Source organism: Polyodon spathula, chromosome 59 (assembly GCF_017654505.1).
Source record: "Polyodon spathula isolate WHYD16114869_AA chromosome 59, ASM1765450v1, whole genome shotgun sequence".
Classification (NCBI taxonomy): domain Eukaryota; kingdom Metazoa; phylum Chordata; class Actinopteri; order Acipenseriformes; family Polyodontidae; genus Polyodon; species Polyodon spathula.
The window spans coordinates 227,198-252,197 of NC_054592.1; the positions used below are offsets into that span (position 1 = coordinate 227,198).

Sequence of the window (25,000 nt, forward strand, 5' to 3'; positions counted from 1 at the left end):
GACTATAGACACACACTGTATATTTTTACATCCAGGCTACCAAATAAACACTAGCAGTTCAGCATAAACTTAGTATTTTCTGTGACTGATTTATTTAAAAATGTGTACTCACTACATTGCAGCAAGATGATTTTAACAATCCTGACACTTACCACTATACAACAGTTCTGTATTTGATATGCTTTCTTACTTGTACTAAATGTGGATCCCTTTCTGTCCTCTAGGAATCGCTGGATGTTTTGCTGGAATACCCCTTCTTTGTGCCCAATAGGGGCTGGTCATCCTGCTGCCCTAAGAGGACGGCTCAGATCTACGGGCTCCTCTGCTCCCAGCTCTCAGTGGGGGACGTCTGTCTGGCACTCACCCCAGAGAGCAACCTTCGGAGAGTGGGGAGCACAGAGCCCACCTCAGTGCCACAGGGCTGCTCCAGAGAGCCCGGGACACAGACCAAGCCTGTGGGTGCAGCCTCCACCATCAGAGCAGCCAGCAAGCAACCCCCCAGCTCAGGAACTCCGTCCCGGTCACGGAGAAGACGATGGTCCGCTCCCGACCTCTGTGTTGTTACCAGGACTCTGCCGGGTGTACCTCACACACAGAGAGACCCAGATCAGTGGTAAGAGTTTGGAAATGCCAAAGAACTACACAGCGTTGCACAGAGATTCGTGACCCCGACCAAGGAAGAGTGCTCTCAGGAAACAGGGTCACAGCACTACCTTTTAGGAATACAAACGGAAGACGGTTGTTATCAAACTCTGACCTGACTGTGTCGGTAACTCAGTTGGATTGACTTTTGATCATCTGTCCCTATTTGGGGGGTTCGCAGTAAGGTGGGAAGGAAAGTGCTCAAAAGGCCACTTGCAAAACAGGCACACATTTCCCAGGAAACTCAGAACCATTTGGACATCCCTTACTTTTTAATACAACAGGCATTCATATATAAATTACAGCATAGTATTATTGACTGTTGTAAGGAAAAGCACATTTCAGCTGATGTGCCAGGATTAGATGTTGTAACAACTCTGGGAGGACATGAACATGACGAGATACTAAATCACTAAATATTCCAAGGCTAAACTGCAACACTGATTTTTCCTAAGAGGAATACAAACGGTTAATGTATGGTTGACTGTTAAAGAATCTCAGGTTTCTGTTTATTTCCAGCCTTTATCGGGTTTGTATCCTGTCTAAAAACAAGCAGTGGAAACGATCAAAGCAAAGACAGCAGTGACACTTTGATAGAGTTTCAAACAGAAAGGCAGGATGGGACCTGACTCGATTAACGGAAACATCAAAGCAAAGCGGCCTGGGATTCAATTCAGCTAACTGGCTTCACAGCAATAGGATTACACATTGTTCATTGCATGCATCTAATGTGGACCGAAACATTTCCCTGCACCTTGAAAGTTAGTCGAAGTGGGTCCAGAGATGAACCACGAATGTATTGTGAATTCAGGAATGAGGATTTCCAAAGGGATGAAGATCCAAGGCTCTTTTTTTATTTTGATTACTGTAAATATTGTTTTCTCATAATTTACTATAGTTCAAAAATATATATAGTTATAAAAAAAATTATATATATATACATACACACAATATATGTCTACAGTCATGTAGTATTTGATGGAAATAATAATAAAAAAAGCTTTCTAGATTTCTAAGAACGTGTGTGTAAGTTGCTGCTGCATGAACTCTCCTCCTGGAGAACAGTGAAGGATCTCTTGTGTCATGTGCTGGGTCTGTCCTGTCCTCACTGAAGTTACTCTGAAAGCCTCCCTGCAGAATTTCAAGATCCTGAGCAGGGATGCAGAGCTGTGTGGACAGGGACTCGCCATATAAATGTATGCGGCAATACCTCGATTCCACCACCAGAGGGCACATCCTCAACAGCTGCTGTTCAGTTCAATGACGTGCAAGGTCAGATTTCTACCACAGTGGGGCAGACGCGTTCTTTACAATGGCTTTGTTTAATTGACAACAATAACTAAACGCTAATATTAACAATGCAACACAACACTTGATTTCCAGTCAAGACGGACAATTATACACAGTGCTGTGCTAATCTCAGTTGTGCTGATGAAGAGCTGGACAACTTTCGAGATAACCCCAAGATGTAAATGATTCGCACAGAAACACAACGGATAAAAACTTTCACTGAACAGCAACTGATACAAACAAGCAAACAAACAGAGAGTTCCAATGAATGAAATTCAACAGCCACCAGTGATTAGGAGTTCAAAGATTCACTTTTATTTTTTCAAATTAAAAATACATTAAAAAAATGTAATGATTCATTATATGTGCCTGGCAAAGAGGAACTGCAATTCAGATTGCTTAAAACAAGTCAAACGAGAATAAGTTGCTTATTAAGGAACTCTGTAAACGTGTCATGATCTCACCCTAGTGAAAGGCTGCCTCTTCTTATACTCTATCCCTCTATCTCCCCCAGAGCAGACAATTGGTTCTGTTCACAGTAAAATAAAAAATAAAAATCAACATGAAAGCTATTAAAAGTTTTTTTTTAATCATTCAATTAATTAACCATCCCCTTATTTCAGTTCATATCTAATTACATTTCCTGGAGCGTGTGTAAAATCAAACATGAATTAGTCATAATAATCACTTTTAATTAAGGTTACCCACAAAGCAATGCATTCTGCTCATTCACAAGATCTCTGATAAAAAAATTAAAATCTCAATGCCTCTTCACAGTGCTTGGGTAAACTCATTGGTACACAAACACGGGAAAGAGAAAAAGACTGTTTTTCACATCTCAGGATATTCGTACAAGTAAAAAAATGAATCACAGTTATTTTTTCTTAAAAGCGTTAAGATGTTAGTTTGTAAGAATGTCGTCATTTTTCAGTTTCTCAAACCTACCTCCAAATCTATTGCTCATGCAGTTTCTGCAGTTACTATTAATACAGTGCCAAGCCAAATTTCAAATCGACACAAGAGCAGTACTCAGACTCAAATCTAAACTTAACTAGCCAATGCAGAATGCAGTCTATCCAGTCAGTTAAGGTACTACCCATCTACCGGGACACTCGTCAGCCTCGGTCCCATTATTTATTTGGGAAAAACTTTTTAAACTGCTGTACATACAAAAATATGTAGATCCTTCCTTAAAAAATGAATCATCCTAATGACTCCCATCAAGAAATATTGCATTCGATGAAAAGTAAATGTCTTTCAAAGTACAGACGCACACCATTGACCTCCACATGAGCAGACTGCTCCGAAGGGAGGCCAGTGTTCGGCTGTGGGTGGTGGGTTCTGTCTGCGAGAGCGCGGTGGGCTCTCACCAGTCCTGTGCTTGGGTGATGTAGCGTTGAGATGGAGGCGGGAGTCTTCAGCTGTACTGAGATGCTGGTGGAGGAGTCTTTTAGCTGTGCTGCTCTCCTCTCTCTCTCTCTCTCTCTCTCTCTCTCTCTCTCTCTCTCTCTCTCTCTCTCTCTCTCTGCAGGCTCACTCAGTACCAAGGCAGCTTCAGTTCAGCACTCATTATATTCAGTATCTGGTTCAATGAGACCAGTGCTCAAGGAGAATGGTAGCATCACTCACTGCACCGGGTACTTGGCGATGATGTGGGGCCTATCATCTGTGTTGGTCTTGGGTAACTGGAGGCTGTGCAGAGTCCTTGGACCAATCTGCTGGGCCTTCCTGTACAGCTCTCTGGCAAACAGGGGCTCGATCTAAAAACACAAAACAGAAAAAACAATGCAGCTCGTGAAGTAACGCCTTCAATCTGTGATTCTGTTTCTTTAAATATGACATGACGGTATTAGATTATTGCCTTTGAATTTCTTCTGTTGGTATTGGGCAAAGAAAGACTAAATTGTGATGGTTCCCCACTGAGGCAGTTAAACTGTGCAAAGCAATGTTACATGGGGCATATCACCACCATATATTGTGCATGTTTAGTTAAGCTGTTTATCTTCATCTAGAGTGCTATCTTCTCATGAAAGGGGCATCCAATCTGAATGAGCTAGCGCCCCACAGCATCACTGATTGTGCCCAGGCAGGTGGAGACACTCACGTGTGCAGTGATGAGTTTCTTGGACTTGTGTTGTGGCGGGTCAGGGAACTCCTCTCCGAAGCACAGGTCAATGTGGAAGCGGGGACACGGACGACCTTCTCGCATGTACAGCTCCAGCTCTGAGGACAGAGAGAGAGATTGAGAGAGACAGAGAGATAGAGGCAGAGACAGAGAGACAGAGTCAGAGAGAGATAGAGAGATAGAGATAGAGACTGAGAGAGATAGAGTCAGAGAGTGACAGAGTCAGAGAGATAGAGATTGAGAGAGATAGAGAGATAGACAAATATATAGAGAGAGGCAGAGAGAGAGATACAGTCAGAGATAGCCAGAGCAAGCCAGGGAGAGACAGAGAGATAGAGAGAGTCAGAGAGAGATAGAGATAGAGAGAGAGCCAGGGAGTCAGAGAGTCAGAGAGAGGTGTGTGGTCTGCAATGTAGAGCTAAGGGCTGCTGAGTTGTTTGTTTGTGTGGCACCTTTCTTTCTTTCTTTCTTTCTTTCTTTCTTTCTTTCTTTCTTTCTTTCTTTCTTTCTTTACAACCCACACAAAATACAATGAAAAAGCAGTGAAAAGAGATTCACGATCTGACAGTCAGAAGCAATACAAGGATCTGCCTCAGTTCACATCAATAAAACAGGCCTGTCTGAGTGCAAACTAACTCAGCCTGGCTGTGGTTCTGTGAGTCACTGTGCTACTGTGATACCTTGAAGGAAGAGCTGCATGTCCAGCAGTTTGCAGGTCTTGTCGCGCTCCAGTTTGTTGGGCTGGTTGCAGAACGGGGCAAGGGGCCCATCCCAGTAGACCCGGCCCTGGCAGAGGCGCTTGAGGAAGACCCCGTCTGGGGCCACCCACAGCAGGACACCCCTCTCCAGGTGGGGGAGCAGGCGGCTCATGGCCTCGACGACCCACTTGTCAGCCCCGGCTCTCTCCGGTGAGGGGAAGCGCAGCTGCTCCATGCTGGATGGGCCGTAGATGTGCTCGTTCTCCACGGGCACCGAGCCATGCAGGATCCGGCAGCCATCCATCGTGCTGGTCGTGAAGTTCTCTACCAGCGTGCCCTGGTAGTATAGGCACACGTTCACGCGGAAATCTGCAGGAAGCAACGTGCTCTTTAAAATCCACGCTCTCAGGACTGAACCAGCTAAGAAACTCATTAAAACAGAGGAAGTTTCGCTGTGTGTATCGCTCATCAGAGTGCTGGTCAGTGTACAGATAATGGCTCTAGAGGAAAACATTTGCCTGCTGACTTTTAAAAAAAAAAAGCTTTTTTGCTATGCTTTTACCACCATGGTATACCACAGTAAACATGTATAACAGCCTTATCATTGCCCAGGATGACTTCTACTTTTAGCTATGGTTTAACACGTGGTTCGATTCTCATACTTGTTCTATCTGATGTGAAGAAATGAAAACAAAAATATGAACTGCTGTAGAGATGATAGGAAATGCACTCTCCAACAAACACTACAGCTTTAGCTCAACTTTACTCCTGGTTAAAATATGATATGGACAAATGCAACCAATTCCAGGGAACGCTACACTCACATCCGTACCTGATATCTGGAGCTGTGTTGGGTAGGGGCGCGGTGCTGCCTGGAAGCTCTGGGCTTTCTCAGGTGCCTGGGTTCCAGGTGTTGTATATGTATAAAACGTTCCCTTCACATGTCTGTCTGTGGAGAGAACAGAGGCAAGCCTGCAGACAAGAAGCACCCTGGAATACAAGAGACTCCTATTGGACCAAGCAGTCGAAAAACAGGAAGCCACCAATCACTGGTACAGTATGCCAGAAGGAGGCTAATATTGATATACTGCAGGAAACAGACACCAAAAGCAAAAGAAGGAAGTAAAAGACTCTGAATATAGGAAGTGCCAGCAGAGACGGGAGCACCACAATCGAAGGCAGGTCCGCTCATTTTAGCTTTAGGAAGTGGAACAACGGGAAGCCCCAAGAGAGTAGTGGAACCCCTCTTTCTCAGCTGCAGGGAGGTTGTTAATAGAGTGTAACAGCCAGCCTTTTTCTGCTCCCCGGCACACAGAGGGAGGCTTAAACATTGAGACCCACAAAAGCTAAACCACACGATCAAGGGTAGGATTGCTAGCTAGCAGATTTGTATAGAGCCCCAAAGTCTTGCACCTTTACTGGTAAAGTCTATCATATAAGGCTGGGATCACTTACTATTGTCTGCAGGTTTGAGTGGGGCGGCAGCCTTGTACTGCATACTGGGCTTCTCAGTCACCTTCTCCCATTCACCATCAACCTGCATGGGGAACTGTAGGACGAATACACACACATACACACGTTACCACTTAAAGATACCAAAAGCACAAACCATAGTAGATGTAAGGGGCTGGATCAAGGGACAGTGGATTGTTCACAGGAAGAAGAAAGGTGGACAGGCGCAAGTGTTTCTTATTTCGTACCACCGGGCACATTTCAGCAGGCTCTATACTCTATACTGGACACTTGCCCCTCTTCAGAGGAAGTGTGAACAGATGAATGGGTGAAGGCTGGTGGGGAGGCAGGTGGATGGACTGCCGATGAAGAGAGGCCTGTTACCTGAGCCTGCAGAGCATGGGGACCCCTCTGGAGCGCGTGCTGGCTCCTGTTATAGATCCGCTGGGCTGGGGGCACTGGACTATCAGGTGGGTCTGAAGAGTGGGGAAACAACACAGGACAGAAACAGTGAGTGACTGCTGGTGCTGGACATCACACACCGAGACACAGAGCTTCATGACTGCCGTGAAGGAGCCCTGTAATAGTTAGGGGAGCTGCTGCTGGTGTGAGCTGGCACTCCAGAATATATCCAGAATATACAGCAAAAAGAAAAGTGGACTCTTCTACTTGCTATTCCTCAACCATTAATACTGTGATGTTTCTTTGGATGCTGTGGAGCGATGACACAAATTAAAAAGTGTTTTTTGCCTTCTGTTTACCACATATGTTTAACCCTATAACATAATTGCGTTTCTCTGGGTGAGTCATTTTAGACGAGCCAGTCTTATTCCCCCCACAGTGCAAAGCTCTCTTTCATCGGTCCTACCTGTCTTCTTCTCCCCCTCGTCCATGATCTCGTACACCTTGTACGGCTCGGAGATGTCCAGCTGGCTTCGCTCCGGAACCTCCTTGAAGTCGGTGCTCTTGTTCATTGCACAGCGAAGCCGTGTCTTCCAGGTAGAGGGGTCGGCCTTGTCCTTCCCTTCGCAGAATTTGCCCTTGTACACCGCCCAGGCCTGACACACAAACAGGGGAACTCTGTAGCACTCTTTCAAGATAGCTTAGCAAGCTAGAACTGTGCAGCATTCCTGCCCCTACTGAGATGGGTTTCACTGCATTTACTCTTTAAAGGGAAGAACTGGAGATACACTGAACTGCTTACATTTCCAAATAGGGCAAATGCTGAGTGTGTCGTGCAGCCAGGGCGCGTCAGTGCAAAACGACAGTCCAGTTAATTCCAAACCGAACCCATCACGCCGTAGAGGACTATGGAGGCATAAAAGCTGCTGCTGAATGCTGAAACCAGCAACTGCTGAAGAACAGCGAGTGCACAAGGGAACAACTACACTTTTACATAGCGGAAAGTTTAGGGTTTTTAATTCTATAACCGTGAATTCTGGTTGCAAATGTATGAACCGGCCTATACTGGATAAACGTTCTGTTTATCCATTATATTTATTATCCGCACGTGGAGTTTTATAGTTATTTTTCATTAAGTTATTTAACATTGACAGTAAGTATTGATGTTTGTTGTAATTGCACTATGCATTATAGAGAAAAAAAAAATACAAAGCCTATGATATATTTAAATGCATAATCGATGAATATTTCGTTTTTTTAAAAAAAAAAAAACACATTAAAAATGTTATTACAGTCTCTGACTCTCCCTAGCTATACAATATTTATTAACAGCTACGTTTCTGATTGGTTGTAATTTGTTTACACGCTCTTCACCTTTAAGTTATGAATATGATTAGATCGCTAAAAAATATAAACTGTACAGTGAAACGAAAAAAAAACAACAGCTTGGCTTTACGTGTGCAGGAGACACGCTATTTAACGCGGCTAAATAGCGGTGCTGAAGTTTGTGGAATTGCACGGGTATGTAAACGAAGGCAAAAACATACCTTGAACAGAGCGGCATCCTCGTCCTGGTTGTAGTCTTGTTTAGCTGCGTGTTTCCAAGGAATCCGAAACATGTTTTTTTCTTGGTTCTCCCAACTCAGCCCTGCATAATTACCGCTGTCTATCTGAGCAATCAGCCACTCTCGTAACCGCATGTTCCTGCAACGATCTCCCATCTCAAAAAAAAAAAAAAAACCCCAAAAACAATAGGCTACTTATAACAACACAAAAAAGACATCAACCCAACCCCCCGCTGAAACAAGGATTTATAACAACTGAAAAATGGAAAAAAAAAACTTGCAAGTAAATGATAGGCAATGTGCTGTGCACAGCCAGCCTTGCTTCAAATACCTCACAGCTTCAGTTAAAATAAACCTGTTGATTAGCCCAGAAAAAAAGTGATGCACAGAAATAAATGCTGGATTTGTTATATCCACGTGAAAGCTTGCACTGCTTTCTCAAAAACAGTCCCTCCAAAAAGCTGGATGTTTTACAAGCTCCAAAGTGAAATACGTTTTGAATCGAAAGTAAGAGTCAGAAGTATATAATACTTTCGGTTTCCCGTCGGTTTATTAAGGGCATGGCGTATTTCTCTACCCCACTTGTTCTTACAGTAATATAACGTCCCAGGCAGCTACCTGGGTTTTTTTTATATCGTGATGGTGAAAGAAGTGTGCAATATTATATTCATAATGATCCTGTTTCTGCTGTGTCCCACTGGCAAGGTGGCGATGTGTTTAAATGATTTCCTGGTTGGGGTAGGTCTCACAGCAAGGTTTGAGATCGTGCTGATAAGCCAGGTTTCAGCTGAGCCTATTCAGGGCTGTAGGGTTGGTTCAGATTCTAATAGAAATAAATCATTTTACATTACGCCTTTTTCCAGTGCCAAATGTGTACGTTTTGAAATAAGAAACATGAAAGGATTAAAGAAAAAAAAAAGTATTTATATCTGACAGACAGATGTCCTTCAAAAAAATGTCGGTACCAAGTCTTGTTAAAATCTAAGTCAGATGTTCATGTTTACTTCTGGTTCTGTCTCCTTCCTGCCTCAGCCACGTGTAGCAGGGTCCTAATTTGCATTTAAAAATACTGCATTTGAATTTCAGTATTGCGCATTGTTTTTAGAGGGGAGAGTAACCTTCGGGCAACAAGGATTCCTGAGAATGCTTACCTAAAGATCTGCTTTGATTTGCTGTGGTTTCTCTGTAAGTTTTGATTATGAAAGAGCTACAGGTTACTAGTCATTGAACAATTTTTACATTCCTGGAAACTCCCCTCCTTGTCTGCCATTGGCAGGCATTGTTATTTAACAATATGCAGAAGCTTATCATACTTAAAGTGTTATTAAGCCAGTATAGGACGTCCCACTGTTCCACCAGCACAGAACAGAGGGAACTCTAAACTACTGAAACTGTGAAAACGTTTGCAAACGTGACCCTGACCAGAGATGCAGACAAGCTTGAAATTCCCATCCAAAACCTCAACTTCAGCGACACCATGACTGCCAGAGTAGTGAAACGCTACTGAAGACGATTTCAATTCAACACGCCCCTTTCACGTGAGCCGTGGCTGTGTTTATCCTTCATGTACTGTGTAGCTCATTCAACAGAAATGATCCGACAAGCGCAGTGTCATTTGAACCCTACAGTGAGGTCTCCTGATTATACTGCTAGCTTCCCATCATCTTCTCCCTCATTAAACCAGAACAGCTACCCCCATTACTGCTGACCCAACAGTTACCCCTAAAACATGCCACAACTTTGCAACACAAGCATCTCTCAGGCTAGGCTAACAAAAACAGCACATACCGGTACTGGTTATTTGTTTTATTTTCAGCTCATAAGCCAGTTCCTAAGGGCTTCTACCAGCAACGCTCTTGCAAGCTCGATCGATGGAACTCGTGTCAGTTCAGAATGGAGTTTCAGCCTCTGTTGTAGTTGTAGTAAGAGGAGCTGTCCAGGGCAGAGTCTAGAAGCTGGGGAATTCCTGAGTGAGACACAGGAAGTGTTACCGCGGGGCGTTTCTAAGAAACGCAGAGTGAACCCCCCCCCCCCTCCAGCGGTCACAGCCATGCTTGATAATAAGCGTTGTGCTCCTCAACTTTCCCCTTCGCCAAGGCATATAAATCTTTCACTCCAATCTCCCAGTCACCTCTGTCTAGTAAATACAGTAGCTTTATTGCATGTGCTGATGTACAAACCATTTTACTGGTGTAGAAGCCTTTATAAAAAAGACAGTGGGACTGGCTATAGGCAGCTCATCCCTTCGCAGGCCTCACTCAAGCAGGAACTGCCAAATGCGGTGCTTTTAGGATTCAGACTCATTTCCACTGGCTACATTCAAACCAACAAGCTTGCTTCTGGCCCGAGCTGGATTCACAAACAGGAGGTGAAAGGCTTCTGGAATAGCCAACTGCGACACTCCACTGCCTAGCTAAGCTCTTCGTTCAAATTCTATTGACTTTCCACATATGACATGGTTGCCGTGCCAACGCACAGCACTTACAGTAGAGCCTGTTTTCCTGGAGTTGTGATGGTTTACCAGTCCACGAGGTCATGGTGGAGTAGTGGCTTTGTGTACCTTGGTGGCATGCGTCTGCCTGGAGCACAGTTATGTGGGTCAAGTTTCCCTCCTGGATACAGCTTTTAAACATACTAATGTGGGCATTAACCATGGTTTGAGTCTGAAACACAAAGACAGTGATGTGGTAGCAGTTACAACACACTGCTGATTACTAGCTCACCAGCTAATCATGAACCCTGTTCACAAAAGTGTTTTGGTTTTGTTATTTTGCTATCATGTAAGCTTTCCTTCCTTGCTTCAAACAATCATGATTTCTAAAGTATGGTATAAGAGGGCTGTGTGTTGGGGGAGGGAGGTGCGACAGGCGCTGTTTTTTCCATTCTTCAAAGGAGGGCATCCCCTTCATGAGTGACACAGTTTATAGAAAACGCAGTCATTTCATCTCAATCGCTGCTTCTTTTTCCATTGGGGGGGGATCAGTGATACGTTTGCTCCTGACCGCTAGGAAGTTTCCTTCCTTCAGCTCGGGGAGCCAGTGACAGACGCCCAGTACCTCGTTGCTTCCCCTGCATCGTTTTGACAAACCAAAAAATGACACCCAAGCATTCAAGCAATGCCTCACTGGAAATAAGACAGACTTGTAGATCTACTGTAGATCTGTCCACAGAGCTGTGGCACTGCAATGTTGCAGAGCTTAATCATAAATGGATTCCCTGTGCTTCTCTGTTATCTTTACATCGTTTTCACTGTTACAGTTTTTAGCGTGCTGCTACACGCTCATTCCAGCTCCGGCCTGTGCTCTCCTGCTCTGTGTGCAACTGTGCGGCGGGGCAGTGAAAGTGAAACTGTAAATACCTCTCAATGATCTTCACGCCCTTATCAACTCAGAAATACATAACTCGGCGTGGCTGAAGGGGCTCTAGATTGTCCCCAAGCTGTTTCTTATGAAGTATTTCAGTCACCAAGGTCTTTATTCATTTCGTTTCTTAGTATCTTACCTCACTATCTTACTTCCCCCCAGTAAGGCACACTATTTAAAGCGCAGGCATCTTCCTCAGACACGCTGGATTGTTGCACTGAACGAACGAGCTCACAGTGAAACGACATCTAGTGTTCAATGTCAGTACTGCAGGCTTCCACACGGACTACCGGAACTTGGCGGAAGAAAGTCACCTTTACAAAAATTCTATCTGTGTTCTATCTCTTTTAAAATCATTTTTGTGAATGAACAAATCCCAACCTTAGAGAGCCATCATAAGTGCAATTATTACACAATATTTACCTAAACAGCCTATTTACCTAAACCCATAGGCTTTTAAGATTAAGAGCTCTTTGGAAGAGAACACTGGAAAAAAATGAAGTACCTACAAGTACCTACATGTAGTAGCACTTGTTAAACACCAGAAGGAATCAAACAATACAAATCGTCCTTTGTTGAATAGAAGAATACAGTGCTGTACGTGGTGAAGGGTGATGAGTGGCAGTTTAAGAGCACATGGAGGAAATATAAAGCAAGTATAATGAAGATGACCAGTTTATTATATCCTAGATAGCTGACCATATTAGCAGTGCCCAGGCAGGCAGCAACTGCAAGGTGAAGGTCAACATTATTCCACCTCTCAGAGTGAAGTACTCAGTGAAGTTTTCATTGAGTTTGTATTTGGGTGCCTCGTTTTCTTCTAGCTTCTAAATGGCCTCTCTCCTTTGCAGAAATTAATTATTACTGAATTAATGAGGGCTGAAAGAGAACAGCTCTCTTGGTTTCATTTGGATCACTGTGTGAAAGTGTCTCGGTAAAAAAGTTGTTTTAGATTGAGAAAGAGCTTCAGTTCAGAATCCAAGCCTTCCCTCTGCTGCCCCAGAGAGACACTGAGAGACAAAGGAATTGGCAGATTAGCAATGAGCTCTCCTGCCAATGCTTTTCAATTAGCTTAGAAAGATGCACTGAAAATCTCTTTGAGCACAGAAATATGCAGCGTGGGTAGACAGTATATGAACACTACAGTTATTCCAGCTGCTTTCAACTATGCTGTTTTTTTTTTCACCCTGAAGGAGCTGTCTTTGCCAAATACTTTCCATAATCCCCTACCTGCTAACCTGGCACTAGTTTAATAAGTTGGACTGGGTGAAAACTCCCTAAAGGTATTGGCTTTCAGACTGCAGGGGGCTGCTGGGGGCTGTGCCAGGTATGAGAATGACTCAGGTGAGACGTACACAGGTCTGCATAATAATCGTGTAAACCTGCCATTTTGAAAATGTTGCACTGCACACACACATGCACTCACGCACGCACACGCATGCACACTGACACTGACGAAGACACACACACACACTGACACGCACACACACACATACACACACTCACAGTGGCTGTGTCCCTGTTTGCTGTATGTCCACATTTTTTAAATGGTTGGGCAAGTCTGTATACAACGACAGACCAGAGCACCAAACCTACTGGTGCGAATTTAGACTTTTATCCGTTGAAACAGGGATCGCATTTTTTTTATAAACGAGCTATCCTCACAGCTTAAACAAAATGATTATTCTTGGAAACCCTCTAGTGGGCAGGATGGAGCAGAGGAATAAACTGAGAACAGGGACCTAACAGGGAGGATCATGCACGAGGAATGCTCTCAGCCAGAACCCCATCAGCGCAGCGTTAAGTGTTTGATCCCTGCTCTCAGAATGAGTGTCTCACATGCAGCCTGGGTCCTGTGCTGCTGCAAACTAACTGCAGGGCTGAGCACAGGGTCACCAGGAAGAACACATGTTGTGTGTTTGTGAGTCTGCGGGGGAGCACGCCACACTAATCCGAAGCAGACCGCAGTAAACAGGATGTTAGCTGGAAACACAGAACATAAAGGGACAACAGACTCCCTCACGGACCGACTGCTGACCTGGGGGGGAGCAGAGAGGAGGGGACTCAGCCAGATCTGTTCCAGCCTTGTCCCATCCAGCCTCCAGATGCCTGCGAATGATTTGATTAATAATCCATTTTATTAGCTCAATTCCACAGGATTGCATCAACCACCTAAGTCTCATTGTTTTTGTAGCCTCTAAGGACAGCAGTTACTGGAGTAAAATACACACAAGCAGCTGCTAGACCCAGGGTAACACTGGAACCATTTACTGAACTAGATTTTATACAGACATGTTGTAAAGATAGGAGACAGCAAAAGGCTTTATTGTGCATGTACATCTCTCTCACATTTACTGAATAAATATTTCTCTTAAATAAGAAAGTGGTTTCTTTTCAGCAAGGAGATTTATTTTTTAAATTCATTTTATTTTTATATATATATATATATATATATATATATATATATATATAGAGAGAGAGAGAGAGAGAGAGAGAGAGAGAGAGAGAGAGAGAGAGAGAGAGAGAGAGAGAGAGAGAGAGAGATGATGTGTATGTACCAAACGTCAATTTGGAGGCTTTTGGACCCTGGGGATAGCCACACACATTGTATGATGACAAATGTAACAATTGCTTAATTGTATAGTTAATGGGCAAATGCTGATCAGATGCGAGTGATCAAGTTGCGGTCAGAATACATCATATCTATCTCTATCTATCTATCTATCTATCTATCTATCTATATATATATATATATATATATATATATATATATATATATATATATATATATATATATATATATATATATGTTATCCTGAAGTTACCTGAAGTGGAGCTTGAGTTCAGAAATGGAAATAAATACTTTATTTCTGTCTTTTGAAAAACTATTTACACAATATTGTACATAAAGATCTCTATCTAACAAATACCCCAGCATCTCTGCCTTTAGTGACAAATCAAACCATAGAACATTGAAAAGCATATGAAGACAGAGACAGAGAGAGAGAGAGGGAGAGACAGAGAGAGAGAGAGAGAGAGAGAGAGAGAGAGAGAGAGAGAGAGAGAGAGAGAGAGAGAGAGAGAGAGAGAGAGAGAGAGAGAGAGACAGAGAGAGAGAGAGAGAGAGAGAGACAGAGAGAGGGAGAGACAGAGAGAGAGAGCAGCACTCAGAGTATTTCCTAACGACACGGAAGCAGAGGAAGGGTTCTAGAACCTTGTCTAGATTCGCAAAGCTATTCACTCCAAGAAATAACCAACTTGAGCATTTAATGGCCTTATAAGCAGTCTTTAGTTGTTTGTTATTCATTTGAAGATTTGTAAACGTGTGTGTTTCGTTGTTTTTCTTCATTCAGGCGATTTGGAGCGGTCAGTTTTGAGACTCCTCCAAAGTTTTGAAGCGAAGGTGCTGCTGAGTGGAGGTGATGTCATTCTTGTATCGCAGTGTTAAAGAAGAAAGCCCCATCATTTCAACAGACTGCTGAACATTGAAGACAATGTTCATGCAAGGAGTAGAACCAGACAGACCTCGAGAGAGAGAGACTTGGAATAGAAGCAGCAGCTACTGCTCCCTAAAGTTAGAGAGAGCTGCGGCAGTGCTGCTTAAAATAAATGAACTTGTGTCCAAGAGGCTTGACAAAAGGTGGCCCAGAACAGCCTAAACAACAAAATAAATACTGTTCACAGCTCGGTGTTTCTTGTTCTCCTGTAACTCTGCAATGTCGTCCCTGTTCTTGCTGTGATGTTCCAGGCCAGGCAGGCAGCTTGCTACAATGGTTGGCTTCTGCTCTGCACACTGAAGAACATCATGCTCTGAAAAATCAGAATTCCTTAGATCTGTGTGCTCCTCGTAGCATTCAGTCTGTGAAGCACTGGGGAGGTGGGAGGAACGCAGGCAAACCGTATCAATAGTGCGGACTGGACGGAAAATACATGGCTTAGGATGAACGCTTGTTTGTTTTTTTTTCCTCTCCCAGTCACGGAGCTCAGTAGCGACCCCCGGTGGAGGCGGGCAGGAACTGCTGCGAGCGCCTCAATCCCTGTTTCTGCCTGTCGCTAAATAACAGGATCATCGATCCCGAGAATCCGTTTTTCAAACATGCTGCTCCGAGGGTCCCAAGTGATGGACGGGAATGGAGTGCGACCGAGGCCCCCTAGTGGCAGCCGCAGGCTCTCACCACCATGTTGCGGTACTTCTTCAGGATGACGTTGGCGCTGTCGTCGAAGTAGAGCACCGAGATGGCATGGAGCTGCGTCGGCGCGCAGCAGGGCTTGGGCACCGTCTCCGGGTTAATGAAGTGAACCTGAGGAACGAGATAAAAAGAGAGCTCAGCTCTCAGATAGATGAGGCAGGTAAGCTGCAAGACACAGAACTGAACACACACGGCATCACGTATTTACACACACAAAGACTCGCCGCGGCTGATGAAGAAGGGTCCGTGCTTACCAGTGTCTGCACTATGGCGTGGTTCGTAGCGTTCATGTACGAGTTGAGGGGAAAGGCGCACTCACCCTCACAGTAGTAGGCAGCGTATCCTTCTGGTGCTATTATCCAGTCCTGAAGAGGAGACAAGGTGAGACTCAGTGAAGAGCAGAAGCACACTGCAGAGACTAAACTACCATGAGACCACTATCCTCCCCACTTTAACTCCAGCAGTAATCAGATCAGGGACTCATTATCCACTTGGAGGAGATGCAGGACTATGTATTAGTAATTATAGAATAGTAGCATGACAGATTTGGAATCCGCATGATAGATTTGGAATCCGCATGATAGATTTGAAATCAGCGTGATAGAATTGAAATCAGCACGATAGATTTGAAATCAGCATAATAGAGTTGAAATCAGATGAGAGATTTGGAATCAGCATGACAGATTTTGGATCAGCATGATAGATTTGGAATTACCTGCCATCCTAGATCTTTGAAGCTGACGTAGAGCTCGTGTTTCTTGCAGGCTTGCCGCTGGTCTGCACTGCTGTTATCTAGAGGGACAAGGAAACAAACAGAGTCAGAACCCGTCTGGGGTATGGGCATCTCCAGCAGAAGAGACTTTGGATTGGCTCTGTCCTGTTGGACTAGACCGAGCTTCATCTTAGAGTTCGGAGTACAGTTGCAAAAAGTTGCAACCTCAGAGCTGCACATGGCTATGCAATTCTAGTTCCAGCTTGTTCGAGTGCCTTTTGTTTTGTAACTTGCTGCAACTTGCTGCAGAGAACAGTGCTGCCTCGCTGAGTACTTGTCACTGTATTGCATGAAATCCATAAATAACTGGCAATCCATTAAATCTGTATATCTGATATGTGATCTGACTGCACTAGCCTCAGGGTAGTGCATTGCCAAGGTGTGAGTTTTAATTTAAATGCACGTTGCTACTAATAAACTGGAACGGCATCTTATGTATTTATTTGCTTCTAGAAACGATGCTGTGAGTAGTGCTGTCTGCACTGCCTGCTGTGATGGCTTAGCTCATTACCTGCAATGTTGGAGACCCGCAGTGCATCCTGCCCCTTGTTCCCCTTGGAGCGGTTCTGGTTGCGGTGTTTTCCGTTCGCTGAGCGGATGCTGCGAATGTGGATCTCGGTGGCTTTGAAGAAGGCCACCATGAAGGGCTGCTTGTTCTGGGGGCCATGGTGCCCGATCAGCCCTGCCAGCTTGGGGTTCACGCTTCGACCTGCAATGGGGAGGCAAAATCACAGGCTGAGCTACACTGGCGAGGGATGGGCAAACACAGACAGTCAGTGTGCAGTCTAGAACGTGCCTTCAGGCAGGGAGAGTATAATCCCTATAATAGTAGAGAATGTGGCACATCAGATCAGAAGAGAATACAGAAAGGCATCACAAGGTTAAACAGGGCTCCCAAATCTCAACACAGCACCAGAGCCAGCTCTCAGCTGGGATTACAGCACGTATTAGCCCTGAGAGCTGCTGGCCAAATAATAAAGAACTGCAACTGCTGGGACAGCATGTGAAAAGAGCAAGTGAAGATGGTACTTGGGGAGATAAGTGTGTTTTACTCTACTTGTAATGAAGTCCTTCAAGTTCACAAAGGACTGCAGGTAAACACCTACACAGAGACATGTCTCGCTTGGACAGATAGCTACAGATGTTTGTTCCTTTTTATTTTCTAAAATCACTTGAGCGTTACTTTTAACAGTAGCTTCACTTCAAAATGTTACAGTGATCTCAAACTGCAGTTTTTGAGTCACTGTACATGGCTGATTGGGAGGCAACTATATACAAATGATTACCCTTTTTTAATTTCTTTCTTTTTTTTGTCTTAGGGGCACGCAGTCCATGCCAGACAGTGACAGCTGGACTCACCAGCCATGCTCTCCACTGCAAGCTGAAGCCCCAGGTTGTGATGAGGGCTCAGGACCCAGTGGTTGCTAGTGGCGGTGATATCAAACACCAGCCATCCCTCCTCAGCAGCCCAGATCACTCTTGAGTCCAGGAGAAACAGCTCCGACTCCCTGAAACACACACACACACGACGTGATATAGACAATGACCTGTAAAGACATCCCCCACACACACACCCACACACACGACGTGATATAGACATTGACCTGAAAACACATCCCCCCCACACACGACGTGATATAGACAATGACCTGTAAACACATCCCCCACACACACACCCACACACACGACGTGATATAGACAATGACCTGTAAACACATCCCCCACACACACGACGTGATATAGACAATGACCTGTAAACACATCACCCACACATGGGTTACAGACATTGACCTGCAAACACATGTGGCTTTAACTCATTATATAAACACAATCTGCAAACATGATGCCTGTAATATAATGCCCAAAATACTGTGTTACCTGTATTGTATTGTTGCATTCATTTTCTTGAATGATACTCATTTAATCGTTTGATGTTCTCTCTCCCCCCCCCCCCCCCCCAAGCAAGTAAACCTGCTAGGATTTCCCCCTGTCATTCAATCTGCATAACGACTTTATTTCTACATGCTTGTGCCTGTGTCTGTATTTTTTTTTAGCATGTGTAACACAGGATATGTTGCTTCCTGAAACATGATGAGTCCATGTCGCAGCCATTGCATTCTGCGCCCGGTTTCCTCTTCGGAACTGTAATTCGAACTTCATTACGATTTCTATGCGGTCTGAATGCTGCCGTCTGTGTTTGTCTGCAGTGACAAAGCAATATATTGTGGTTGCTTCCTGGTTAAAGAACTACTTTAAGACAAACAGCAGGTTCACCCTAGTTCATGAGACTGACTGTGTGTGGTGCTTGTGTCCCTCAGTGCATTTATCACAGTAAATTCAGTTATTCTGCCATTTAAAATGCCTGTGTCATGCATTTATTGTGCTTTTCTATAGTTAACCACCGTGCGCTGCCAACTTTTATTAAGAGATAGCAAAAGCAAGATAGGGATGGCAAATCCAGACTAACAAACTGGGAGAGAAATGAGAGAGAGATGGATTGTCCCAAACACACCTGAGGGAAAAGCATTTCCCAAAATTGTGATTAAGAAAAATAAATACAGTAACTAGAAACGTTTATTTTATTTTTTTTGTGAATGCTGTCATAATATTTTTTATGGAAATATTATAACAGAAAGATTTGAAAGTATGTGTGCCTGAAGATGGAAAATAAAATAACAAAAGAAGTAAAGAAAGAGAGACTGCTAGGGACAAAGAAAACACAAATTAAAATGTAAAGATTAAACAAGATGCCCTTACTGGGGAAGCCTAAATAGCTACAGAGAGAGAGAGAGAGAGAGAGAGAGAGAGAGAGAGAGAGAGAGAGAGAGAGAGAGAGAGAGAGAGACTAGGGAAGCTAAGGCAAGTTCAGAGGCCGCTGTGGAGCTCATCAGTGATGTCTTTCTACAGCAACCTTGCACAATCAACAACTGAAGTGCTAAGAGGAATCTGGGTCAGCCTTGTCTCTTAAGTTAGCTACAATTGAGCATTGATTTTCCTAACCCTAATCAACACGTCATGTACTGCTGTCCAATGCGGGAAAGGAGATCAAGTGCTAAGTCGCACACACAGACCGAATGAGTGGCTTAGATGGATAACGGATAATAAGATTTTTGGCAATACTGTGCTGTAGCACTATTTCACGTTTAAAAAGGAGAAGTGAATTAAGATACATTGAATGTTCTAATACACAGAACATCTTAAGGTCCAGGGTGACCCGTTCCATACCCATTAGCGACCACAATAACCCTCTCTCTGTTTTACACTGAGCTTTAAAATAAAACATCCCCACCTGTTGTGATCTACCTGCACAGGTCATGGAGGAGTAACCTGTACACACCTGTCCTAGTGCTGGAGCAGACTGTGAGGACACACCTGTTTCGGACCCACCTATGCTGGTGGTTACCAGGCGCCTTGTCGCTAGGGTCCGCTGTAGCAAGATGAGGAGAACTAGTCCCTGCCGGTTTTGCCTCTTTAACCTGCAGGAGAGCCAGAGCGACACTCCCTCTGGAATCCTCTTCCTACAGCCAGGACATGAACCTGCGCTCCCCTGACTGTGACCACGCCGTCGTGCTTTTACAGTCCCCTCTCACCTGTCGGGGTGCTCCTCCAACACTTGGTAGATGCTGATGAGGAAGGTCTCATTGTGGACTTGCTCGCGGATGAAGTCCTTGTAGATGCGGAACTCGGCGGCAGTGACGGTTTCACCCTCGGGGATACGAGACAGGTCGAAGAGGAACTCGCGGTGGTGCCGGCGCACTGGCAGAAACTCCTTATCATGCTCCACTGGAACAAGCAAAGACAAAGGCAGAGGTGAAGCATGGGAAGAGCCAGAGAATAGGACAGCGCCCTGTGAGATTCAGTCGCTTTTAAAAATGGTCTTGAGCTAGCTTTACCTCTCGTCTGGACCTAATAGAACACTGGATGAAAGCCACTTCCGTGAAATCTAATTCAGGTCAATCTGACGATTGTTTGCCTCTGTGGTGCCTTTGCTTCCTTCAATGTGTTTTTCTTCTGTTTTGTTATTTTGCACCCCCCTCTCCCCCCCCCCCCCCCCCCCCCCCCCCCCCCCCCCCACCCCGTCCACCCCCCCCCCGATTAAGTCCAGCGCTGACCTGCAGCTAATTTATGGAAAAGCTTTGCCCCTGGAATCACCATCTGCTTGACCCTTAGTGCTAATCACCTTGCCTCCTTGTCAGCTCTTCTGTAGCTGGGCAAGGTTAGGTCTGATCCCGATTTGTATGGGAGACCTCCAAAGAATCACATCCCTTCTATAGCAGTGTTTGAACTGGAAGCTTCAGAGAGGATCACACAGGCGCCGGGCACCTCCAATGTTAGATCTTATAGATAATCATTTTACATACATTTGGATGGGAACGATATCTTTAGACACCATATGTTTTTAAAATCCATCTTCAGAATGGTAAAATACGTGAGAAACAGCGTACCTATCGAATAGCATTTCACATCAGATTAGTTTAACAGGAAAATCAGCGTTGTTTCTCCTTCATTAGAAGTGAAAGCCCTGAGACCTATATTGGCGCAAGCCTTTCACAACCCACCGCCTCTCGCACGAAGTGACGAAACCAGAAAGGGGCAGATTGTCTCAGGGTCCACTTTCTTGTGTTATTTCCATATTCAGTATTATGCTTGTGTATTTTATTTTTCTGTTCCATACTGAGGTAGTGTGTTGTTAGTCTGCCTACCAAGAGTACAAAATGACTTGTGAACCGCTATGTATGAGACAAGTATGACTGAATCACTTCACAGTTCTGCACGGTTAAAATAACCTTACTGACGAAATAGACAAAATCTTCTTAACGACTTTATTTTGCAAACTGAACAGTGGCGAAATGTTTTTGCTCTTTACTGAGCAGTAAGTTGTCTGTTCACTAATCTATACCCCATTGCACATACAAACAACGTACCTAGACAAGCAATATGTACACACAATAATGAGATATTGTAAGTACACAGCGACCATAATTGTACATAAAGTATGCGCTTTATCTAATAGATATTGGGTATACTGAAAATGCTTTTTTCTCCTAACCCCAAGTATAAGGGAATCTGTTCCTTAACCCTTGGGCGCCACTAAAGATTTTACAAACCTGGTGCCAGTTTTCAGATTCATAACTTTAAACTCATATTTAGAAAATCTTTGAGAAGGGAACAGTAGCCAAGAAAACTGGTAGACAAGCATGTAGTCATATGGCTAAGACATCAAACAAAGTTCAAGTGTACTCTGCACGGGCCTTAAAGATCAAAGGAAACTTGTTCTCCAGCGGAATTCTCATAAAGACAAAAGAATAAATACAAATCTGGCCTGTTCTGTCATTAGAAAAAAAAACAACTTCAAATTCCTCAGCCCACATAAACAAATACCTAGACATCACTTGAATATCTTCCTAATAAGTCACAGGAAGAAAGGGTTATCTTTCTGATCCTGCAAGTTCTCTCTCGTTCCCATCCCCTGAATCTCTCTCTTTCCATCTCTCTCTTCCACATGAGCGGCCTGGCACAATAACAATACTGTCTGTGGAGGGTGGAGTGAGGTATGGATCTCATTACCTTTCAATAGCGAGTGAGCAAAGAGGAATCCTGGGTCTCTGTTCCTTATTATTGGAGGGGTTTGTGCTTATTGTCCAGTCTTCCCAAAGCACTCACATTGTTTACACACTGCCTTCACTTAAGGACTAGACTGCCCCAGTCCAAGATTCAGAGTTCCCATTGGGCTTGACAAAAAGGTGGGTTCCTTAGAGTGAAACAGAGCCAGTGTTTCAGATATCAATGCAATTCATTCTTAACATCTAGGTAATGCAACTAGGCTTTTGCTGTGTAGCAACACCATGTGGTTTGAGGATTAAGAGGGGTTCTTCCTATGCCTCGGTCCTTTGCCCCAGCTATAACAAACAATTATATTATTGATGGAAACCATAGCTTTTGTTATCACATAGCCACCTAAACTAATCGCCTCAGTGATTCAGACAATGCCCTCCCTTGTCAGATCAATGAAAAACAATTACAATGGTATGTAAAGTAACACCCTTTGGATAAATGTCATTTTCATATGGGCTCAATGAAGTCATTCATTTATTGAGACAACTGTAGAAAAGTAATCCTTTAATGGTTGTATGTCAAGCGCATTCTCGTCTAAAAGCTTTCCATGTGCTGCTTCCCCACTTTGTGCGCTTGTGGAGAACAACAGCCAATGCACTGTAAGCTGCAAGTTCAAAGCTACCATGCAAAGATACCTTGAGAAGCTTTTGCAAGTGGAAATGATGTGCACGCTTATATTTCTGCACCAAAGAATTCAGCTAAACAGCCCAGGTTTTGGTGTATGTCTTGAGCGTAAAAATTGGAATGACCCATATCGCTGAGCCAGTGGTACCACCTGCAAAGACTCAATCTTGCAGCTTTGGTGCTCTCAGGGTCGTTCCATTGACAGACTGTGTCTGGGGGCTCTTCTGTCTGAAATGCCAATAATAAATAACTGCTGAAAGTCAGCCAGCCAGCGCAGTGATGACATGGCAGAGCCTAATCTCTCTCCCTAGCTCTGGAGTCCCTCAGGCCTGGCCCCACCCTGGCACAGGCTGCAGGTGCACCGGCCTCCAGGAAACAAGGACCTGTTATCCCAACCGATAAAACAACAGGCCCCTTAATCCTTAAATCCTGCCTCCACATTAGAAGCCCTTTATCTGCACTTCTGAGAACAGCTGGACACAGCTACAGACATGTGGAGTAACCCCTTCCCTCTGCCTAACGGAGCTTGAATGCTTTGTAGTCGGCCATGGTGGATCTCCGGGTTCAAGTCCCAGATCACCCCCTCTTGACCTCCTTGTGCTCTTATTCTTATCAGGAAGAAACATCCGGATTTCCACGGGAATAGAGATTTCAGTCGGGCTTCCCAGAAACACATGCACACTTCCCTGTAAAGGTTCGGACTAAGACCCATAGATAATGGTCCAGTTAGGCCCATATGTATGACAAGTGGTAGTTTTGTCTTCCCTAATTCTTTTTTTTTGTTTTCTCACTCTTAAGACAGTAAGCCATTTCAAACAGACAGCCCCTCTCTCTCCCTCTCCCTCTCTATTTTTCTCCCCCCCTCGAAGACCATTAGTAGGGTATGACACTAATCAAAAGCCCAGCAGGAATGCATTTCAACACAAGTGAGCACGTTTATTGCTTCCTCTGAGAGGAACCAAGCAGCCATCAGCAGTGCCACCCTGCCTGTGTTAAATAAACATTTAGTGGAGAGTTAGGCTTTAAATCGCTGGCTGGAGTAACCTCATCTCCCGTGCCTGCATGCAGTGCTCTGACCTGTAACTTAAGCACTCTCCCGACCTGATCCCTAACTTCTCATTCCCAGCCCTGCACTCCTCTGGATTGTTACAGCTTTGGCTCCAGTGCTGTGTAATGAAGGGAGCTGGGATCCCTCTCCTAATGCGAGCCAGTAGAATGACTCTCCGGACCGTCGGTGCAAAGCCACCATGCATCTTGTATCTGATCTCGGGTGAGGAGAATGTTACTAGTCCATCAGTTCATGAATAATACTGAGACCAGCAGTCATGTGCCCTAAACTCCCACGTACCCCAGAACAAGGGGCACCAGCCAATAATTTACTTTTATCTGCCTTCAAAACACTATCCCGTCAGTATGGGAACATCACTGCTCCCATAAATATCAAATTCTATTGGCGTACTCACTAGAAACTGTAAATCATTTTTCTCCCCTGCTATGCTATGCAGTGTTTAAAGAAGCCATAACTGTTCATGATGAGGGGACCTCAGTTGAACTCTCACTTCCGCATCCCTGCAGAGAAAACAAAAACCTCACCTGCTACTTTTAAAAGAAATATTCCAATAATTCTGACTCGAGTATAGCTTCCTAATAGAATTTGAGTGCAGTATACCACCATGAAATCGGGTATGGTAAAGCATGGCCATTCACTGACTAAATATGGGTCAAGCTTACACGATCATGCAGAAATATTTCAAAGGCCTGCCAATGCATGATTACTCCTAGGGTTACATCATAATGCCTTGCCATCTCAGCTCCGGTGTTTGATTTGAATTAAATGTGTTTTACAGGCAAATTGTTCAGCTACTTCTATTTCATGTTTGAAAAGTGGATTGCAATCTGTCTTATGTTTTACAATGCTGTCATTGTTGAATGTCATTTACATTCTTTTTATATAATGCTTCATTGCTATCCAGCATTCATTCTGTTTAGCTCCATTGCAGGTGACGATACAGTGCATTGATACACTACAACAAAGGCTGGATAGTTACATAGTTTATCCTTATCCATGAACACTCGATCACTGCGTTTATATTTCACACACGATGACGTCCTTGTCAGTGACCCCTGCAGTGAGTTTGGCTCCTCTCTCTCTCTCTCTCTCTCTCTCTCTCTCTCTCTCTCTCTCTCTCTCTCTCTCTCTCTCTCTCTCTCTCTCTCTCTCTCTCCCTCTCTCCCTCTCTCTCCCTCTCTCTCTCCCTCTCG

At 44.3% G+C, this 25,000-nt stretch overlaps 2 protein-coding genes across 2 annotated transcripts; both read right to left on the reverse strand.

Annotated features, from left to right (window-relative positions):
- Window positions 1-1,628: 1,628 nt before the first annotated feature.
- LOC121307799 (interferon regulatory factor 4-like) lies at window positions 1,629-10,073 on the reverse strand. Its single transcript, XM_041240078.1, has 9 exons — window positions 9,963-10,073; window positions 8,157-8,330; window positions 7,076-7,265; window positions 6,592-6,683; window positions 6,211-6,304; window positions 5,588-5,704; window positions 4,738-5,124; window positions 4,037-4,155; window positions 1,629-3,692 (listed from the first exon to the last, which is right to left on the reverse strand). Exons 2-9 carry the CDS (start codon window positions 8,328-8,330, stop codon window positions 3,558-3,560), a joined length of 1,308 nt encoding a protein of 435 aa, XP_041096012.1. The 5' UTR covers window positions 9,963-10,073; the 3' UTR covers window positions 1,629-3,557.
- Window positions 10,074-14,628: 4,555 nt separating this feature from the next.
- On the reverse strand, window positions 14,629-20,354 carry LOC121307816 (bone morphogenetic protein 7-like; the record flags this gene model as incomplete). Its single annotated transcript, XM_041240100.1, has 6 exons — window positions 14,629-15,837; window positions 15,981-16,091; window positions 16,442-16,518; window positions 17,010-17,207; window positions 17,858-18,006; window positions 20,089-20,354. Coding segments are annotated over 6 exons (951 nt in total), but the record flags the coding sequence as incomplete, so codon positions are not given.
- Window positions 20,355-25,000: the final 4,646 nt, after the last annotated feature.

What these genes read in the sequence shown, in the direction of transcription:
- LOC121307799 (XM_041240078.1), bottom strand. Translation starts at nt 8,330, where the DNA reads ATGGGAGATCGTTGCAGGAACATGCGGTTACGAGAGTGGCTGATTGCT. An exon ending in ACTCAAACCTGCAGACAATA is followed by an intron (nt 5,705 to 6,210) that starts GTAAGTGATCCC and finishes TTCTCTCCACAG; the next exon opens with ACAGACATGTGAAGGGAACG. An exon ending in AACACAGCTCCAGATATCAG is followed by an intron (nt 5,125 to 5,587) that starts GTACGGATGTGA and finishes TGCTTCCTGCAG; the next exon opens with ATTTCCGCGTGAACGTGTGC.